Source organism: Durio zibethinus, chromosome 7, assembly GCF_047325235.1.
Source record: "Durio zibethinus cultivar Kanyao isolate XHJ-2024 chromosome 7, ASM4732523v1, whole genome shotgun sequence".
Classification (NCBI taxonomy): domain Eukaryota; kingdom Viridiplantae; phylum Streptophyta; class Magnoliopsida; order Malvales; family Malvaceae; genus Durio; species Durio zibethinus.
The window spans coordinates 25,816,305-25,834,345 of NC_143168.1; the positions used below are offsets into that span (position 1 = coordinate 25,816,305).

The 18,041-nt window shown below is 32.2% G+C and overlaps 1 protein-coding gene across 1 annotated transcript; it reads left to right on the forward strand.

Moving 5' to 3' along the window:
- Positions 1–16,093: 16,093 nt before the first annotated feature.
- LOC111277889 (auxin-responsive protein IAA4-like) lies at positions 16,094–17,583 on the forward strand. Its single transcript, XM_022864319.2, has 4 exons — positions 16,094–16,544; positions 16,650–16,852; positions 16,942–17,041; positions 17,146–17,583. The coding sequence occupies exons 1-4, from the start codon at positions 16,330–16,332 to the stop codon at positions 17,219–17,221; spliced, it is 594 nt and encodes a 197-aa protein (XP_022720054.1). The 5' UTR covers positions 16,094–16,329; the 3' UTR covers positions 17,222–17,583.
- The last annotated feature ends 458 nt before the right edge of the window (positions 17,584–18,041 follow it).

Below are 18,041 nucleotides of genomic sequence, written 5' to 3' on the forward strand. Positions count from 1 at the left end.
ATACGCGTTACTTTTTTATTTAAAAATCATGAAACATCAAATTTACAAAAATAAAATTTTTAATATAAAATACATTAAACTTATTTTTTTTAATTTCTAAAATAATTAAAATGTGACATATAAAAATGGACTAAACGAGTATTATCTTTGACAATACACAAATATATGAATGCAAAATTTAAATACATAATTTTTACATAACAACAATATTATTACAAAAAAAAAGATAAATTAATAACAAAAAATTCTATACAACATAAAGATATTCTTTCACAATTATAACAACAAGTTTTTATAATTTAAATTTATTAAATAATTGCTTTATTATCAATATTATTAAATGTATTTTATAATATATGTAATTAAACAATAATTTTTTAAATTATATCTCATTCGAATATGTAACATTTCTTTGTTATATTCATTTCAAAAATATTTTTTATACTTACAACCACAATTGGATTTTTAATAGATAAATAATATCCTTTTTTTTTATTAAATTTTTGTTAATTTTTTAAAGGATAAAAGATAAATATGTGGTTTTAACTTCTACTAACTATAAATTAATTCTCAAACCTTTTATATAATATATTGACCCCTCAAATTCATTTTTAGTGGGGTCAATTTGTAAATTACCCAATATTATACAAGGGATGTTAAATTTCAATGAGATCAAATGAACCCATCAGTTTGGCTTTGGCTACGCCCCTAATCTTCAAATGGCTCATTGGGAATATAATTAAAAACATTTATAATGTAAAGCTATATATATATATATATGTTGTAATTCAATTCACTTATGCATGCATCTTAATCATTTTATTGTTTATTATCAATAAAAATTAAAGAAAAAAGTACTACAAACAAAGAGGAGGAGAGAAACAAGTAAGAATAAGTTATAAATAATTAAACTATATTACTTGCATTAGAAAAAAAAAACTTAATTTGCATCAAGAGATAAGTAATCATTGAACTCGAAATTAATTAGTTTTATTAATTTATATAATCATTTTTAAAAAATGCTATATAATAGATTTAAATTTTAAATTTTAATATTTATAATATTTTTTATTCTCAAACTATAATTTATTTTATAAAAAAATAGTTACCAACTTTTAATTGAAGAATAAGCTTCTCCTTTCTTTTTTTTTTTATTTCTTTTTCCTCTTTACCCTTTACTTGCCCTTTGAAATTTGTAGCACTTGGACCACCCTTTGGATGTTAATTAAATTATCTTTTAGCTTAAAATTTAAAGTACTAAACATTTGCCTTTGGACCGTCAAACCATTTATTTGACTGTAATGTCCTTTTCTTACATTAAATATTCCATGTGAAAATTGCACTTTTGACTTTTAATTTGATCTTTGACTTCACCAGTGCAAAACCCTCTGTATAATGTGACAGTAACGGCTAAATTAAGTCATTAAAAGGGCCTATCATAGAGGCACTTTTAGTTTACAAGGGTTGAATTATGTCTTGAAAAACCAATTCAGACTCATTAGTGTTAAATTATCAACTAATCCCTACCCCCACGATATTAATTAAATTAAGGATTCTTGGTACATATTTTTTCTGTTACATTGAATACTTTTATTGATATTAATTTCAAATACATGACTCTAGTAGATTATGACCCCTTTCTTAATTTGTTTAATCTTGAAAACTAAATGATTCATTTATCAAAAAAATTAATTAACGGGTAATTATTTTTTATGGTATTTTTTAGTATCTTAATTGAAAAAAAATTGATGAAAGGTTAAAGATAAAGTGATCCAAACCTACAATCAAATAACATAATCAAGGGGTTCCGAAGTTGGTCTCTGATACGTATTTTAATACTCAAGTCAATGAGATGTTTCGAGTTTTTGAAAGAACGAAGAGATGAAGTATGTATAAAAAGCTTCAATGGAGGAGATGCTTAAATATTAAATTCCTAGGTATCTAGTCTTCCTTCTTACTTTATACATGAGATTAAGGTGATGACTTAATTAAGACAGTTAATAATTTATGATAAATTTATATAAAATTCAAGAAAAATTCATATAATTAATTGTAAATTATATTTAATAATTTTAAGTAAATATAAATTGTATTTAATAATTTAAGATAACCTAAAAACTAAGTGTTCGGTTTCGAAATGGAGCGTCAGTCCTTGAAGAGAGAATTCTCTGTTATAGCTGCTTTTTTCATCATGTTAGCCGGAGGAATGCAAATTGTTTTGCATACAACTTAGTTGGAGGTGATGTTATGGCCAAGATGTACATGGCATGGCTAACATGAAGCAAGATCCGAATTTCATTACCCCACAAAAGCTGACAACAGAGAACGCAAGGACGATAAGGACCAGGCTTGAGCTCCAAAACAAAAAAATAAAAAATAAGAAAAGAGAGATTTATAGAAATAAATAAAGGAGGCCCATTGCCAGCCAATCTACACTCAGAAATGTCCCCTCGTGTGGGCTATCTGGCCCACATAGCCCACTGTCACCATCCTCTGTACCCCACACGTGTGCATTCCTATCTAGTTTGGAAACCACACCCCTAAACACTGTCAACATCTCTCGGACAACACACGTTTGGCCATTTGATTTAATTTTTTTTCGTCTTCGTTTCAGTCGATTGTACAATTCCATAGATTCTTATCTTTCCAATGGGTACCAAAATTTTTCCTTTGTTTTCCGTACTGCTCTCTTTGGGAGGAAGCAAAGCTAATGAGATGACCCCAAAGCTATTGGTTCCTTTAAACCTAAAAAAGAAAAAAAAAAAAAATTATTTTATTCCATCTTTCGATTGTGCGACTACGTTTAGATAGCGATATGCCCTGTTTTGAAATGAAATAGTTTTTTTCATCTAATTTTTTTTTATAATTAGACCGTCAAATAATTTGACATTTTTCAAAGAAATTATTGTTTTGACAATAAGGTTTATGAGGTGAAGTGCTAACAATTTTTCTACAAAGGCATTCTATTGTTGGGGGAGACAATATTAAAATTTTAACCACTCCGTACATATAAGAGTTTCATGTTTTTAAAACTTTTTTTTCCAAGAGAAAAGTGGATAGAGACTTGACTTTAGAGTTTAATATACGACGGGACCACGGGGTAAAGGGAAAATATCAATGAGTTATTCCTAAAAAAAAAACATTTATATCAAATATTTAAAATTTAAATGTAGGAGAATGCTTGGCCATTGGCAAAAGCCCAAAACTTATAATTCTGTTTTGGAGCTTAGCTTTTACACAACTTTTTTAGATGTTTATCAGTATTTGTGGCGATCACATGCACGCTTCCATCTTAGCTTAATTTGTCCTTTTAATCAAGAATACCAACAAGAGCTTGGTCTTTTCAAAACTTTGGCTTTGTGAAAGGGGAAAGAGGATGGCGACTTCGCCTCCCAAAGCTTTGAAATCTTAGTCAGGTAAGTAATTGGAATGGGGACTTGGGGATAAGGATTGGTTTCATAACCAAACAAAATGTTCAACTATTGGACTTTTAAGTATTTCATCTTCCTATAATTCAATTATGGAGACTTTAAGAAGAATAAATTTTTAAAAATTAAAAGAGAAAACAAGCTTTCAACTCAAACTGTTGAATACCAACAAGAATTTATTCATATTTTAAATATCAATTTTTGAATTAAATTGTTTGTATTTTTTTCTGACGAAAATTAATATTACATGTATAAGTAAAAGCACATACAATTATAATAAAATAATTTTTTATTTGCATAAGCATAACATAACTCAGAATTTGAGACCTAAAAATTACGGTATTTTTTTATTATCATTGAAATAATCAAGAACTCATCGACAATTAATTTTTAAGCAATTAGTTGTATTTCTTAGAGGGTTTGAAGGGAAAAAATGGAATATTGTTTTCCTCTTTTTATACAATCAAAAGCGATTCTAGCCCTAGTTTTTATTGGCGAAAACCACGTATATAACTTGATAAAGCATATGCCAACAAGGTAATCAAAATATTAAATTCATGATTAAAACAACTCTCAAGTCACTTTCCAAGAACATTAGTTAGATCTCTCGTCAAGTTCCTATCATCAAAACCAACGCAAGCCTTGGCATTTAAGACCTAAACGTGGCAATATAACGATCACGAGTGAATTGTCTCCCTCGTACCCTAACAAGATTTTATTGAGAAAGGGATTGAAAATTTTAGGTACAATGAATCATAGATAATTTCTTTCATTTCCTGTCCATTCTGGTTAGGATGTCTATTAAAAATTTACAATAAAGTAGAGTTTTAATTTTTTATATAAAAGAGATTGTAACTTGAAATAAAATAAAAGATTGTAAATATTATAATTTAAATTTTAGATCAAATATCATATTTTAATTGAATTAAGTCTCATATTCGAATACTAATATTCATAATTAATTATATTTATCAACATTCAATGTATTTTTCACCCCAAGTTAAATTATACTTGTCATAATGTCTAGATCTGAGGATCTATCGTTAGATATTGACTTAAGGGAGTCGTCACCAATCTTTTTTATCTAGGTGCGATTGGTCACCTAAAAAATCTGTCCTTTCAGGGAACACCTAAGCTTAAGGGTCCCTAAAAGAATAGGTTCGGGTCTGCTAACTATAACAAGGTTCGGGAGTTCGGTTATGTGTGAGGAAGGTTATAGCACCCTCACAACGCCCATCAAAAGATGGTACCAGCTTAAATTTGTGTTATCCAAAAGCCTTAAAATCTTACAAAATAATTAATTATTGAAAATTATTCTCAATTGACTCTAATACTTTTAGCAAAAAATTGAGAAAATTCTCTCACCTCAAAAGTATGCAAGAAAAATTACTGTTTCACTTGCAGAGGCTCCATCGTCAGATTAATTAAATCAAAATCAAAATCAAAATAGAAAGTAAGGAAAGAATGATTGTTCTTGTGTAGGAAAAATTGATACTTTCAACTTTTCTCCAAAAATATTTTTTGGAAATTTAATTTTAAGGAAAATTGATACTTTCAACTTTTCCTCAAAAATATTTTTTTTGAAAATTTATTTTTAAGGAAAATTGATACTTTCAACTTTTCCTCAAAAATCCCTTTTTTTTTTAATTTATTTTTAAGGAAAATTGATACTTTCAACTTTTCCTCAAAAAAAATTTTTTTAATTTATTTTTAAGAAAAATTGATACTTTCAACTTTTCCCTAAAAATCCTTTTTTTTTTTAAATTTCTTTTTAAGGAAAATTGATACTTTCAACTTTTTCTCAAAAATATTTTTTGAAAATTTATTTTTAAGGAAAATTGATATTTTCAACTTTTCCTCAAAAATATTTTTTTTTGAAACTTTGATTTTCGAGGAAAATTGATACTTTCAACTTTTCCTCAAAAACCCTTTTTTGAAATTTATTTTTAAGAAAAATTGATACTTTCAACTTTTCCCTAAAAATATTTTTTAAAAATTTTGATTTTCAAGGAAAATTGATACTTTCAACTTTTCCTCAAAAACCCTTTTTTGAAATTTATTTTTAAGGAAAATTGATACTTTCAACTTTTCCCTAAAAATATTTTTTGGAAATTTTGATTTTCAAGGAAAATTGATACTTTCAACTTTTCCTCAAAAATATTTTTTTTTGAAACTTTGATTTTCGAGGAAAATTGATACTTTCAACTTTTCCTCAAAAACTTTTTTTTGAAATTTATTTTTTGAAATTGATCTTCTGATGCAATGTAGAGGGCACAGCTCCTGCCATGTGAATCCATGGCCTTCCTAACAGACAGCTGTAGGATGGAGAGATATCCATCACTTGAAATTTTATATTGAAAGTGCATGGCCCAATTTGTAAGGGCATCTCAATATCCCCCAGGACTTCTTTTCTGGTTCCATCAAAGGCTCTCACAATCATCTGACTGTCTTTCATATGAGAGTAATCAATGGGTAACCTTGCCAAAGTTGACATAGGCATGACATTGATGGCAGAACCATTATCGATAAGGACTTTGGCTATGATATGGCTCTTGCACTTGACTGTGATATACAGAGCCTTGGTATTTTTTTTCCTCCAAAGGAATCTCATCATCACTGAATGAAATGTGATTTGGCATAACTAGATTCCCAACCAAATGGTTCACATATTCGACAGACACGTTATGTGCCATGTATGCCTGATTCAACACTTTTAGCAAGGTATTTCGGTGTGGCTCTGAGTTCAGCAACAGTGATAATAATGAGATTCGAGCTGGCATTTTATTCAACTGTTTCATAACTAAATACTCACTATGTTTTACCAGCTTCAAAAATTCACAAACCTCCCTTTCTGATACTGGCTTTGGCTGACCTTCTTCAGGCTCTATCTCTGGATTATTTCATCTTTCTCCTTCTTTAACCTTCTCCCTTCTAGCCTTATCTAGCATTTCTAGGGTGTAACATCTACCACTTCAAGTAATACCTCTTACACTAGTAATATTGGAAGCATCGGCTTTGGAGACCTCTTTTTTCTATCCCTGAACTACAGTGTCACAGCCATATCTCCAGGGTACAGCTTTATCATCTTTATATGGGAAAAGAGTTGGGACTTTAAAAGTTACTGGCCTGGGGAAGAGTTTGTCTATGACTGACTTTGGTTTGTTCCCACACTGAATTGTCACTGGTTTAGGAAACAACTTTTCAAGCCTATCAGTCATGCATACCTCAATATTTTTCAAGCCTTCTTTTTCTTCATAGACCTCCATCTGATATGAATCCAATAGTTTTTGCACCTCTTGGTGAAACCGCTCACAGGTCTCAATGGAATGGCCCATTGCCCCACTATGATACTTACAACTAGTACCAGCTATATATGTTCCATGATAGCTGTATGGACTTACTAGTTGTATCATGTCTACTTTTCGTAAAACATCGAATAGTTGATTGAGAGGTGTCTTAATATCTGTCATTTTTTTTTTCACATGATGCTCCTATTCTTCACCTATAGCATTCACATTATGATTCGGTAAAAGATTACCACTAATATTTGGCGCAACCATCCCTTCAGTATCAAAACAGATCATCCTATCCTTGATCAACCATTGTATTTTGTGTTTCAGGGTAGTGCAATTTTCGGTAGAGTGACCAGCAATCCCATAATGGTAGTCACAGTAGGCAGTGGGATTATACCACTTGGGGTAAGGTGGCTTGAGGGATTTCAATTTACTTGAAGCAATCAGGTGACTGTTGTAGAGCTCCTTATATAATTTCATATAAGTCATGGGAATAGGATAAAAAATAGGCTTCTCACGAGTGGTTCGTTGCTCCCGCGAGCCACCAGCAGGGTTAGTTGAGCGATTTTGTGTTCTTGAGGTAGGTTGAATGTTAGGACTATACATGGTATTTTGGGGTCTATGAGAGGTTTGATAGGTTTGGAGGTATGGTGGTTGTGTAAATGGTTGGTATGGGTGAAAAAAAATGTTATTTACAGTGGGGTGATATGGCAGATATTCTGGTGGGGGGTAGGGTGAATAACCTCTAAATTATTATCTATCAAAGCTCACAGCCTGAGCTTCAGTTTCTTTTTTCTTCGGGACCCTTTTGCTAGATGCTTCATTTCCTTCTAGCTTGCCATTCTTGATGGCACTTTCAATGATTTCTCCCGAGATTACCATATCGATAAAATTCTTTGTTGCATTCCTTATCATCTTTTCATAATAGAAAGGTTTTAAAGTGCTAAAAATAGTACTGTAGTTTCTTTCTCGATCAGAGGAGGCTGTACCTGAGAAGCAATATCCTTCCACCTCTGGGCATACTCTTTAAAAGATTCGTTTGCCTTTTTCTTCAGATTCTACAAAGACAAACGATCTGGGGCCAAATCGATGATATGTCGATATTAATTGATAAAGTCATGTACCATATCACTCCAAGAGCGAATGCGAGTTCTGTCCAGTTGAACATACCATTTGGCCACATAACCAGTAAGACTGTCCTGAAAAATATGCATCAAAAATTTTTCATCATGTGCATGAGCTGTCATCTTCCTGCAATACATGGTGATGTGGGTTTTGGGGTACTTTGTACCGTTATATTTTTCAAATTTCGGTACTTTAAACTTATGGGGGATAATCACATCGGGAACTAGGCAGAGCCCAGCAGCATCAACTGACCCATAAAAGCTAAATCCTTCCACAGCCCTTAACCTTTGCTCTAGCATGCTAATCTTGAAACTTTCTTCAACTTTCACTTTTATCTTTTCCTTCTTCTTCTTTTTTAAATCATTTAGATCAAGAATTGGTTCTGCTACCTTTTCAGTGAAGACAGGATTTATATAGCTGTTATACTACCCTGGATTGAAAGTTGATGGCATTCCAGGATATGTTGGATATGCGAAGTGTTGTGGCGGGACCTCTTGAGCAGACTGGGCTTGAGGTGGGCCAAAACCTGAAAAGTACAAAGGGTCAGCCACTTCTTGCTGGCTTGTACTTCCTTCAACTCTTTTTCCTTTATTCATGTTATTAAGAGCTTCCAGAATCTTGCTTAGCTCACTTTCAATCTTCTCCTGAGCTTTTTCTATCTTTTCAAATCTTTGAAAATTTTTTTGCTCCATTTGTCTTGCTCTGAATCTTGTGTTGAATTGATGGACAGGGTTTTCGCTAAATGGAGCTATCCTGGAACCTTAAATACCATATCTCAGAATTAATAAATTTGCATGATCATCACATGGTTACTTTGTTAAGTGTAATGAATGAGAATGCGATGAATGAAAAATGCATGTATGCAAAGAACATTTGCCTTAAAACGGTATTCAACTAAAAATTTTCATTTATTCTAAAAAACTTTGATCTATATTGAGTTTATCATCCTAGAATTATAACCACAAAATTGTTTGATCTGTTCATACTGGACCTTGGCTTCTTCTATGAAGTTCAAGAGACGCTGTCCATGTTCTCCTACTGGGGCCACCACTTGTCTTAATGCTTCTGCCTCTTCCACCATCTCTCTTGCCTTACACATCTCTTTATGAATTTGGGTTGCTAAGTGTTCAATGTATTTCTGCCTTCCTAAATTCTCCCTTTTACCACACTAGACTTGGTATGATAATTCTCTATGTTCTCTAACCAATGCAGTGATGTGGTCTCCTTGTTCATCCAACCTTTGACTTAGGCTGCTCAAATAACTGTTTAGCATGTTAATTTCTGCCTGTGCTTCGGTACTTTCTTCTTCCAATTCAGCATACTCTTACTTCATCTTGTATTTTTCTCAGTCAGTTCGGCAATGGTTATCTCTTTGGCTCTTTCTCTCACACATAGCCTCTTATGCTTCTGGTGTAACCTTGCTAGATCTTCAGTAGCTGTATCTCGTTCTCTAGCAATCTTGTGAACTTTAACTTCATAATTTTCAGCTCTACCTTTTCACTGGGCTTTTTCTTCTTGAAGTTCTTAAATCTCTTTCTTTAACTTGATCTTTTCAAACTCAAATTCTTTTGTTGCCAGCTCTAACTTTGATGGTGTCTCTTCAAGTTTTTTTTCTGTTGGTGGTGAGAGATTTCATAAGTGAATGCCATTTTTTATCTTCTCTTTGTTCTCCAAACCAAGTGACTTTTTCAGTGAATGGTCCAAGACTCATTCTTTGGGGATTTTTTCATGCTTTAATCATCACATTCATCCTCTGAAATGCTTTAGGTTCACTGTAAGAGAAATCTAACTGATGAAGCCCAAAAGTCATAGGAATGAACTGTTCTCCCTCCAATTACCTTCTCACTAGGAGTGGTGCATAATTCGTCACTCCTCATAAACCCAGAAGTGGAACCACTGTACTATCCCCACATTGGTATAACATAGGCTCACGATTCATCCATAGGGCTAACCATCTCACCCTGGCACTTTCTAATTTTTGTAAAAAAGTTATCCATTCTTGTTTAGGCTTCCGCTTTGACCATCCACTTTCACAGAATTTCTTGATTGGAAAATGATTACGAATGTAAATCTTCAAGAAAGCACCATTTCCTTGTTCAAAATGCCTTTTCATCCACACGTATAATAACTGTATGCATCCAATGAAGCGTCTTCCATTTCGACGATAATAACTCAAAGATCTGATAGTCTCTGCTAATATTACCGTCGAAAGATTACAACCATTGATCACACTTTCAAAGAAATCAACCATCGCTATCTCAATATGTCCCAAAACCTTTGGAAAAATCACCAGTCCGTATATAGCCAAGGCAAATATGTCTAACCCCCGTTCTTCATTGGCATGTTGCATCAGAAACTCATGAAAGAACTTCCAATGTAGGCAAACCTGTTCTTGTTTCTTCTTTGTATGAGAATCCACAACTTCCTTATCTATCCCCATGAATTGAGCCAGACTTTTACGAAACTCTGACTTATGCTTTTTGACATATATCTTGTCAGAAGTCTTGAGATGCAAACCCAATAAGATCGAATATTCTTCTATGGTGGGAGTCATATCAGTTTCATTAAAGATGAAACACTTGTATGCAGGATCCCATAATTATGTTGCAGCTTTAATTAGTTGATCATCAACAGCCACTGCTAGAAGGTGTGCTATATGCTCATGTTTCTAGCAAAACTGCTCTTGTCTTGACGGACTCATCTTCTTCCAGATATCCACCAAATCTTTTAAATTATTCTGTTTGAGGAGGATAGATGTTTCTTGAGACAGAGTATACTCATACCTAATTGACAAGCAATCTTCCATCTTCAGTTGAGTCTTTTCTGACTGGGCCCTTACTTCATTAGGTGTCCCACAAGGTGCTAATACTGATGAAGAACAGACTAAACGTTCATTGGTATCCATGAAAAAAAATTTGTTGAAGACCATTTTTTAGGCAAATGTTCTTTATGCAACTTTATGATATGCGCATGAACCAATGCAAAAGAAAAAAAAAGGTTAGTATACCCAGAAAAAGAATAAATGACTAAGTAAATTTAAACATCACACAAAGTAAAAGGGATGAATCCTATGCTTTTGGTTAATTCTAAAAGGGAAGAGTGATGGCTCTATCTATAGGTTAGGCACTCTTAAAGTTCACTATATGCGGTTTTAGGATCAAAGTCTAAAAGTTCTCAAATTATTTCTTACATCCTTGTCCATCACAGACTAGTAAGGTACTCTAATCCTCGCCCATTACAGGCTACAAGCGAAAAAGGTTCAATTTGAGTGGGAGTATTTCACTAGCCACTGCGGAGGCATTAGACCTCACGAAAGCAATAGGTACTTTACTCCCTCCTAGAGGGACGGAGCTCGGGTGTAGAGCTCATGTTATGCACATGCATATGAATGACATGATTAACAAGGTAAATAAACATGAATGAATAATAACACATATATACAAAAAGGTTTAATTTTATTAGGCTTTTGGATAACATAAATTATTTGCTGGCCTAACTCTCAAAGTTCCCAACGAAGTCGCCAAGCTGTCATAACGTCTAGATCCGAGGATCTATCACTAGACATTGACTTAAAGGAGTCGCCACCAATATTTTTTATCTAGGTGCGATTGGCCACCTAAAGAATTTGTCTTTTCAGGGAACACCTAAGCTTAAGGATCCCTAAAAGAATAGGTTCGGGTCTACTAACCAGAACAAGGTTCGAGAGTTCGGTTACGTGTGAGGAAGGTTATAGCACCCTTATAACGCCCATCAAAAGATGGTACCAGTTTAAATTTGTGTTATCCAAAAGCCTTAAAATCTTACAAAGTAATTAATTATTGGAAATTATTCTCAATTGACTCTAATACTTTTAACAAAAAATTGAAAAAATTCTCCCATCTCAAGAGTATGCAAGAAAAACTACTGTTTAACTTGTAGAGGCTCCGTCGTCGGATTAATTAAAAAAAATCAAAATCAAAATCAAAATAGAAAGTAAGGAAAGAATGATTGTTCTTGTGTATGGAAAATTGATACTTTTAACTTTTCCCCAAAAATATTTTTTGAAAATTTATTTTTAAGGAAAATTGATACTTTCAACTTTTCCTCAAAAATATTTTTTTAGAAATTTATTTTTAAGGAAAATTGATACTTTCAACTTTTCCCTAAAAATATTTTTCGAAAATTTTGATTTTCAAAGAAAATTGATACTTTCAACTTTTCCTCAAAAATATTTTTTTTTGAAACTTTGATTTTCGAGGAAAATTGATACTTTCAACTTTTCCTCAAAAACCTTTTTTTGAAATTTATTTTTAAGGAAAATTGATACTTTCAACTTTTCCCTAAAAATATTTTTTGGAAATTTTGATTTTCAAGGAAAATTGATACTTTCAACTTTTCCTCAAAAATATTTTTTTTTGAAACTTTGATTTTCGAGGAAAATTGATACTTTCAACTTTTCCCTAAAAATATTTTTTAGAAATTTTGATTTTCAAGGAAAATTGATACTTTCAACTTTTCCCTAAAAAATTTTTTTTGGAAATTTTGATTTTATTTAAAGAAAATAGAATAATAAAAAAATAAAGAAAAACAAAAAATAAAGAAAAGTAAAACAAAAATAAAAATAAAATAGAGATAAAAAGAATATTAAATAAACCTAATCTAGTAAATAAAAAATAAAAAAAAACAAAAAACAAATAAATGAAAAAAAAATAAAAAAATTCAAAAACAAAAAACCTGGAGCGGCTCGGAGAAGCGGCTTTGGAGCTTGGCTCGGCTTGGAGGGGGTAGACACATGCGCGGGTCAGGAAGTCGGTTGACGCTCGGGTCGGGTCAGACTCGACAAAACGCGTGGATCCTTTGGGTTACTTAAGGCCAAAACGGCGTCGTTTTGAAAGGGTATAAAAGGTACTTTCCTCTGTTTTTTGACAGAACGCTCATCTCCTCTCTCTCTCTTCTTCTTTTTCCTCTCCCTTCTCTCTAAAAGGTCGAAGAACTCCGGTTGAAGATTCACTGAATTTTGGGTTTTGTCGTCGGAATCTGGGTTTTTTCGTCGGAAGTTCACCGGAAGTTGGCCGGATGATCACTGATTTCTGAGATTCTTCGTCGGAAATTGGGCAGGTCACCAAAAACTTCAAGTTGGCCGAAATTTTCACCGAAAAATTCAAACTTCGCCAAAAAATTCACCGGAATCTGGAATTTTCAGAAATTTCCAGAAAAAAAAATCGCCAAAAAACTTCAAAAAAAATTCTTCTCACTCCCAGAACACTCCTAAACCCTTTCTTATCTCTCTATACGCCCCTATTCTCTCAATCAGTAGCTTTTGCTTACTGTTTTCTGTCTCCTGCATCTGTTCCATGAGTCCTTTATATAGGGATTGGTCAGGAGTTTCTGATCAATCCCAATTCCTCTTTAGACGGGAATTCAATCTTTGAATCTAATCTGGACTCTCTTGATTGAATTCCCCTTTAAAGTGAGATTCTTCAACTTTCAATCCCAGTCCTCAAAAAAGAAAAGAAAAAAAAATAATGATAATAATCAGATAATCGGTAAAATCAGATAAAAATAAAATTAACAGATAATAAAAATAAGATAAACCCAAAAAATATTACAAGATAAAAAATAATAATAAATAAATTATAATATAATAATAAATATATAACTATATAAAAATACATCTACATATTAACAGAAAAGGAAAAATAAATAAATAAAAATATACATATAATAATAATAAATAATAAAATACAAAAGAAAAAAAAGAAAAAAAATAATATAAAGTAAAAATTGTATTAGGCTTACCCATTTGAGCCAAGCCCAATTGATCTGAGCCTGGATCCAATTGGGTATCTACAATACTAATAATTTAATCCTCTTAATTTATAATAATGTTATAATACTAATAGTTATATGATTTGTTGATAAAATATTAAATTTTTAATTTTAATAATTAAAACTTAAATAATTTAAGCCACTAATTGTTCATTACCCGATACCGCAATTAAAATATATAAATGAATCTAGGAGTCATCATATTTGGAAAATCAACGAAAATGTAAAATATTAAGAAGATGTTTCAATCTTAATTTATAGGGAATTTGATAAATAGAAGCATAATAATAAATTATGTTTACTTGTTAGGGAACAAAGGAAATTAAACAAGAAAGATATAGAGATGTTGTAAAAGAGAATATTAATCAAATTAGATAAGGCAACTAGGCAAATGATAATGAAAATTAGCTGGCGTAGGTTTTCATGGGACCCAAATTGGTGTACAGGAATAATTAGAGATGGGGTCGTGGGGGTTGGAGTAGGGACTTGATTGGCTGGCAATAACTGGAGGAGAGACCCCAGCCAGACAGCAGGGGAGAAAAGCTCATAATGTAATGATGTCATAAATCACCAAGAATTGTGGACCCTTTGTGCCTGTGGTCCTTCCAAAAGGATGAGCTTTGGCAAACCCTTTTTTTTTTTTCTAGCTTTGAAAGCTCTAAGTTGTACAGAAAGATACTTGCTAATGTCGACTGTCGTGACCATTCAAAGTCTAGTACCCTGCAACGACACACTCGTGTGCTTGCATGAAAGCAACGCGTATTTGTTATATGTATGACTGAGTTTGAACAATTGTAACCAACGATTGAGATTGGTTGTCGGTGCCGTGCACATCTTTACCATGGTTCAAAAATATATAGTTGCACTTGCATGCATGGATCTATCCTGGAGTAAAATGTCTATTGTGTAGTCTTCTTTCTTTTACTTCTTAATATTCTTTCACTCAATTAGGTTTTTTATGTTTGTCTAGTGTTTTCTTATCTAAAAAAGTTTTTGGTGAGAAAGATTTTTTTATTTTAAAATCAAAAGAGACTGTAAATTTTAAAAATAATTTCTATTAAATTTATAAATTATTCATTAAAAAAAATTACTGACAGTATGACTCAAACGTAAATCTTACAAATGAACTCTTTGAAACCTTACTAACTCAATCAATCTCATTGTAGTTTGTCTAGTGTTTTCTTCTAGCTTTCTTCGACCATATCTAGAAAGGAAGCAAAATTAGAGTAATTGAGAAGCATGTTTCCTCCTTTGTGATGAATTTTCCAAGCAATACTTTTATCTTCTTTTTTTTTTAATTACCTAGCTACTTTAACGGTATAACTAATTTTATACTGAAAGCTTATTCTTTAAGTCATCCGAAACAAGAAAAGTTTATTCTTTAGAGTTCCCATTTGTTAAACCAAATGAATTAATAGAAATTATTGAATTCATCAGTTACTGACTTAACCAAAAGTATATTTATCATTATAACTTTTTGATTATAGGTCTATTGTTGTTTGTCAAATTTCTTATCATCACAAGCAAAATTCTTAATCGTTAGTTATAACATAGAAATCACATGTCATATCATAATTATTTGGAGAATAGCAACATAAATATTTCCACCCTTTCAACCCCTGGATAGCCATATTTCTTTTCCATCTCTTTTTTAATCAAGAAAAAGATAAAATGGAGGGCCATGGACATCACTTCAAATGAAAGTGCTAGTGTCCTTTTATTCTAAAGTTGAATTATGAGACTAACAACCTTTTTATATGATATTTGATAAGGATTTTTAACTTGCCTTCACAAAAATGGGTTTTAAGATTATTATCTCATGCATTAACCATAAAAGTTTTATTTATGAAAGAACAATAAAATTTAATGATTCACAAATGAGTTTAATTTTTGTCAAGTATCCTTCTAATAGTATAGGATTTGTATATTTTATCTTTAATTATTGTATATTATCTTTAAATTAATTTTCTTTTTGAACCATTTTAAAGATACACTCCAACATCGATCATGATGATTCTTCTTAAACGGTCATGTTATTGAGAAATGGTTTCACAAGGATGACCATGCCCACATGAAAGACTAGCCATGACTATGGTTCGAATTAAAGCCCTAAATTAGACCATGTCTTGCCCCATCAACAACAACCCATGTGGACCCAACCCAAGTCACTTGGAATCTTCCCAAGGTCATCACATCCAACGCTCAAGATTTCTTCCCTTGGAAATGATCAATTCATCTGAAACTGTTTGATCTTTTCTGATCTCACAGACTTCAATAATATGGGCGGCAAAGCTTTGTCTCAACCATGTCCCTATACTTCTAAGACAACTGCCTCAATTGTGCTGTTCATTTGACAAACACATTAGCTGCCCAATGTCCAAATTCATGTACTAAAGATACCCTTTACCTATATCACCCTATGTTCCCATCTATAAAGATACCATTGAATTTTCCAAGGCCTTGACCTATATGCATATGTTCCTTAAACCTTAAGAACAGATCATCAGCTACCCTTCCTTGAATTATATATAGAAGAACATTTCCAGATATATCATCCTTACAGTTCAATCCCTTTCAAAACCTTTGTCGAAGACGCGTTTTCGACTATCACGTTCAATCAGATCATTTAATATTGCAAGCAAGAGTGTTATTGTGCAACATAGGGGAATTCAGGTATGGCATATGAGAAAGATCTTAACCTTGAGGCTACCGAGCTCCGATTAGGCCTACCGGGCACCTCTGAGGAGTCAGCTGAGAAGCAAACATCTGCAACTCTTAGGAGCAACAAAAGAGCCTTGCCTGATATGAATGAAGGATCTGTGTCTGGTGATAACCATTCTAATGTTGCAGCTGCTAAAAAATGTGACCAAGAAACTGCCTCACCCACCAAGTAAGCAATCTTTTTGCAATCAGAAATGGAAAATTTCATGTTTTCTATAGTTTAAATTTATGATTAATGGTTACTAATAGGGCTGGTGAACATGGAATATTGCAGGGCACAAGTTGTAGGGTGGCCACCGATCAGATCTTACAGAAAAAATTGCCTCCAGCCAAAGAAAACAGAGGCTGAAACTGCTAGGATCTACGTCAAAGTTAGCATGGATGGAGCTCCTTATCTCAGAAAGATAGATTTGAAGGGGTACAAGGGATACCCAGAATTGCTTAAGGCCCTGGAAGACATGTTCAAGTTCAAAGTTGGTAAGCATCGTATTTTTAAAATCATATAAATCTTTTTGATAATTAAATGAATTTAATATTTAGTCTACTTTTTTTTTTTGAATTATCAGGTGAATATTCAGAGAGGGAAGGATACAATGGTTCAGAATTTGTGCCTACTTATGAAGATAAAGATGGTGATTGGATGTTGGTTGGAGATGTACCATGGGAGTAAGTTCTTTTCTCTATTGTGCTGAAATCAGAGATTTCATTTAGTTTTCAACTGAAAAAAAGAGAAGAAGAAAGGCTTACAGACTTTTTATTTCTCAATACAGAATGTTCACCAATTCCTGCAAAAGGCTGAGGATCATGAAAGGATCAGAAGCAAGAGGGTTGGGCTGTGTTGTATGAAAAAAAAAAATAGCCCATAAATTGACAGATTCAGAGCCACTTTGCAAGTGATGAAGAATGAAATCCATTGCTCTCATGAAGAGAGAAAATCAAACCCTTCAGCTTCGGCTATCCAAGAAGAAATTAAGATCCAAAAAGCTTTCTCCTTTGTTGATTTAGCAACAGAGAAGTTTAATACTAGGATTTTGTCCGAGGCATACGAGAAAAAAAAAGAAAAAACATTTTCATGTATAGTTTGGCATGTTCTTTCCTTTTGGAATTTGTGCAAAGGAAAATATATGAAGTTCATAGCAAGGTTTTCCCTTTTGTTTTCCATATATATGTAAATGATAAATAAAATCCCCCTTTATAATTCTTCTTTCCCTTTGTTCTTTATCCATATTATCTATCAATCTTGAAAGAGAAAAGAGATGAAAACTTTGGATTTCAAAGTTCATGTAATATAACCATATAAGAGGTTTTCAAAAAGAGAAAAGTTAGTCAAGGAGAAAGAGACTAAACACTAATCTCAAATTGCAATAGTTCTAAGATATATCACATGAAAGTGTGAACCAATTGACAACAAAGTCAAATTAATTATGGTTTTTGGTCTGCCAAAGAAAAAAAGTGTAATTATTTTTCAAAATTAAATTATGCGATATAATTTAAATGACGAAAAAAATATATGTCAATTTAAAATAATCGTTTTATGCCATCCTATATCATCAATTTTCACTTTACATAACAGACAGCTTAGCTTGATTCATGCTATGGCAATTTGGCAAACTTTTATATCTGCATGTCATAACTTTGGAGAGAAAATCCTATTTCCTTTTCTCTC